Genomic DNA, 4305 nt, shown 5'->3' with positions numbered 1-4305 from the left:
GAGACTTGGGTTCGAATCCAACTATAACCCTTTTCTCAGCTCATATTTGAGCTAAGGTAATATTGGTGCACTCGAAGTCTTCAAATCCTGGGTTCGCCTCTGATCTTAGGTGCTCTTAGTTAAAGTGTGTGACATTTTCATCTAAAAACTTAAGCTATCAGAGAAAGCACAATTTTATTAGTTAATTATATTTTCAATACTCTTGACACACATGTTGTGACATTTGCGTTAACGATTTTATGAATCTTCTTATACTCAACTAGATCAATAGATTTATGCAAATAAAGTTTATGTACATATACTATAAAAAAGTACTCTTTCTAATGAGTTGTTCGATGTGTATTGTTTTTATTTTTATCAAGAAGCAAGGAAAATTTGGGACTCAGTGATTTAAGGACGAAGATTACAACGAAAACCAAATAGAATTGTGTAACTAGTCACTCCTTACTTTTATGGCCCAAACTGAATTGTCCAATGTTATATTCTAAATCGTTAGCTCCAATATTTTATTGGGATAGTTTTAAATATACACAATAAAATAATTAGTTTACAACAAAATATAGCCATTTTTTATTTGTTGAAATGTGTAATCATAACATTTAAAAGCTTAAGCTATTAGATAGAACGCATTTTTATTATTTAATTATATTTTTAAGACGCCCCTCACATGCTACCTGATTTTTTTCATGGGTCAAGCACGTGGAAATTCTTTTTTAATATGGGTGGCGGTAAGATTCGATTTCAAGACTTCTGTCTGCTCTGATACTATGTTGAAGTGTGTGAGTATACACTTAAGCTTGCCAAAGGTCGTAGAAAGTATATATTGAGTCCTAAATTTTAGATATGAAATCTTTTCCATGATTCGAGTTCTTTGATATATAATTTTTAACTTTTGCAGTACGTCAAATTTTAAAGCAAAAGAAAAAACAGTGAAGAAGAAGACGAAGGAGGAGGAAGAAGGAAAAGGGAAAAGAAGCCATTAATGGCGAAATGGGATGGAAAAGGAAGAAAGTTAGAAGTCATTAATGGTGAACTGGGTAGAAAGAAGAAGAAAGAAGTTTTGGTTGATTTTAGTAATTTTGAAAATTTGGCTAAATTTTTTATAATGCAAATAGCCGAATGACTATTTCGCATAATTTTCCCTATTTTATATCCAAATCGAATAAGCAAAATCACAAAACATCCTGAAATATTTCCACCACGCTTGTTTACATGGTATCAAATTAGGGTCCATCCCAATTATTCGCCCACCCTCCCATATTGAATTGTCTGCGCAGCCAATGTTGAGCCCTCAACGTGAGGTGGAGTGTTGAAGAGTCCCGAAATAAAAAATTGTGAGACATAAATATTGCAGATCTTGCTTGTGCATTGGACGAGATGTATTTTTCATAAATATTTAGGTAACTTTTTTCGCTTTGGTTGTTCTCATCTAACAGATTGTCACAACTATTTCTAAATTAGACAAATACATATTGTTGTAGATCACACATTAACCTAATAACAGTTAACAAAATTGCAACTTACTGAAAGAGTCAAAAGTAAATCTCATTTAAACAAACAGACATTCATATTTTTATTTGATAAGCCAAACTGAAAACACAGAAACATACTCAAAGGCTTCAATACAAACAAACTAAAGCCACAAATCCAACATCACTCTTAATTATTATTAGTTACAACCAGAGGCACAGCAAGAAGTTTCTGTTGCTTTGGTTATGCATTTAACATTGCCAGTTTCATCAACAATGCAAATGCAACCTTCTCCACATTCAGCTATAACTTCCCCTGCTTTGCTAATTTTACAAGTATATCCTGCATCTGTCTTGCACATCACCTTGCAACCATCTGACCCTTCGAGTGCTTTCTGTGCCTCTGGATCAGATTCTTCCCTTTTTTAACAAATTACAAATGTGTAAATGAATCAATTTTTATACTATATGGTTTAACACTAATAAAGAGTGCTAAAGTCTTTACCGGCATCAGTTAAGTGTCATTAAATCCAGTATCGCTAAAGACTTTAGGGACATACACAGAGTGATAATTGCCGCTAAAAATACATATTGAGTGGCAATTAAGCTATTGTTGTTAATTAATTACCGCTAAAAATCATTTTTGATGTGTAAATTGGCATACATAATAACATGTAATGACTATTAGTATCATGCTTGATATGATAACCTGGAAAATAGAGTGCGAACTGACATATAATATGTGTGTGATCAATGTATAATACGTGTATATTCACTATATAATTGTTTGAGTATAATGAAATTTTAGAGTACATACAGGCGGGTACAAGTGATGCCGCTGGAACATTGGCAAAAGGGGTTGCCAGCCTTGGAACTCTCTGTTTTAGTAACAGAGCAAGACCATCCTTCTGCACACTTGCACTCTACTTTCCCATCTTCCACTCTTTCACAACATCTATATACATAGGGGTAGGAAAAGGAGGTTACGAGGTGGGGAATCGAAATCCTTATAAACAAGGTCATAGTTCAAAGTTCAGACAGTCAACGAACAGAGCTGTTAAGATTTCATCTTCATATATACTCCTTTTTCAAAATTTTCAGATCAATATAAATATCAGATGGAAATTAGAATCTATTTGTTAACCTGAGTGATTGCTGGGCCTGGCTTGAGCTAAGAGCCTCCATTCTTGGCTGTAAATTAATTATTTTTCGTCTTGCTAATTATCCTGAAATTTGTTTACTACAAGTCATGACTCATATATATCTGATTAGCTGCTTTATAGATGTGGCTACTGATTATTTCTTTACATTTAGCTATTTGAAATTGCTTGTCATTTTCTCTTATCTAGAATATTCCTAGCTACCATGATTCAGATGGTCACTAGAACATATATCTTATATTATATTATGTATATAGAAAATAATATTGCAAATATATAGGTTAAAAGCGACTTTTCAAAAATATGTACCAAAATTTTAAACACCACAAATTTTTTAGCTTTTTTACTACCTACAGGCAGTGACGGAGTCAGAATTTTTGATAAGGGGTTCAAAATCTGAAGAAATAGACACACGAAGTAGTCGAAGGGGTTCGACATCTACTATATATACCTAAAAAATTATTTTAACCATGTAAATATAATATATTTTTTTACGGAAGGGAATTCGGATGAACCCCTAATGATAAGGTGGATCCGCCACTGCCTATAGGCTCTTGAGCCAAGCCTTATTTTGAAATTACAATTTAGATTTTAGGCCGTCAGAAATTAAGTTGATTTGAAGTTGAAATTTTATTTGAATATCTAATTTTAAATTTTTTAAGTTGTATTTATTTTTATAAACATGAACTTCCCATTATTTAGAAAATCATTTATCAGTTCTTATTACAATCTTACTAAATGAGCAAATCATAGTTTATAAACAAGGTATCCAAAATATTCTAAATGTTAATGTATCACAATTATAAATGCATATCTCCATGCCCCTTTCAATAATAAGTATTTGCGCTTAAATACCATTACATATTTTAAAATACACATAATTTTGCCAAAGATCCATTGGTAAATAATACTCATAGCCATTAATAGTTATTCTTTAATATAATCTTTTCAGGTCGAGCATGCATCTCTTATTGCAAAATTAAAATAATTATTTTTTTCCTTTTGTAAAATATAAACTTATGTGTAATTTTTTATATATATATATTTTAAAATTACAACTAGAAATTTAAAATTCTATTTTTTTGATGAATTTGTAATTTGAAATTATGCAAATTTTGAACGTCTGCGTATTCAAAGGATGCGATCGTATAAATTCCTGGTCCACAACAAAGTTCTTTCGTGTGATAATTGCGTAAAAGTATGAAAAACTATTGGATATAATGCCAGCTGTTAATATTTTCCCCATATTAGTACTATTAATTAATACATTCAGAAAATTAATTACTAATATTTTTCTAGGATGGTGTAGCCTACCTGCTGATTGAGAAAAGGATATTCATAAAACAATTAACAATAGAAATCACTTTTAGCTGGTAAGGTAGCTATGTATTAATAGTTGATCAAGTCGAACACTCTTAATCAAAGATTATATTAGAAAATTATATAAAAATAAATTTAAAAATTGTTATTATTATTATTATTATTATTATTAATCTTGAGCTCCATTGAGACGAAATCCTATCTCTGGTCCCTTTTCCTCCTATTATTTAAGCAACGATAGACAGTAATATATTTGAGTGATTATAAATTATCTTATCAATAATATTTATCGATTATTTATAATTAACTAATCCAAACCATCTCAAATTTTCTTTCTTGTTGTTTTCACTTTTCAC

The 4305-nt window shown here is 30.8% G+C and overlaps 1 protein-coding gene across 1 annotated transcript; it reads right to left on the bottom strand.

Annotated features, from left to right (window-relative positions):
- Positions 1-1524: 1524 nt before the first annotated feature.
- LOC102598964 (uncharacterized) lies at positions 1525-2761 on the bottom strand. The gene is made up of 3 exons (XM_006352798.2): positions 2614-2761; positions 2287-2424; positions 1525-1889 (listed from the first exon to the last, which is right to left on the bottom strand). The coding sequence occupies exons 1-3, from the start codon at positions 2652-2654 to the stop codon at positions 1670-1672; spliced, it is 399 nt and encodes a 132-aa protein (XP_006352860.1). The 5' UTR covers positions 2655-2761; the 3' UTR covers positions 1525-1669.
- Positions 2762-4305: the final 1544 nt, after the last annotated feature.

The sequence above is a fragment of the Solanum tuberosum genome, unplaced genomic scaffold, assembly GCF_000226075.1.
Source record: "Solanum tuberosum cultivar DM 1-3 516 R44 unplaced genomic scaffold, SolTub_3.0 scf00144, whole genome shotgun sequence".
Lineage (NCBI taxonomy): Eukaryota > Viridiplantae > Streptophyta > Magnoliopsida > Solanales > Solanaceae > Solanum > Solanum tuberosum.
Note: the sequence above shows the minus strand (reverse complement) of the source record. Positions and strands in the feature narration are given on the sequence as shown.

What these genes read in the sequence shown, in the direction of transcription:
- LOC102598964 (XM_006352798.2), bottom strand. Translation starts at nt 2,654, where the DNA reads ATGGAGGCTCTTAGCTCAAGCCAGGCCCAGCAATCACTCAG. An exon ending in CAGGCCCAGCAATCACTCAG is followed by an intron (nt 2,425 to 2,613) that starts GTTAACAAATAG and finishes CTATGTATATAG; the next exon opens with ATGTTGTGAAAGAGTGGAAG. An exon ending in GGCATCACTTGTACCCGCCT is followed by an intron (nt 1,890 to 2,286) that starts GTATGTACTCTA and finishes TTGTTAAAAAAG; the next exon opens with GGAAGAATCTGATCCAGAGG.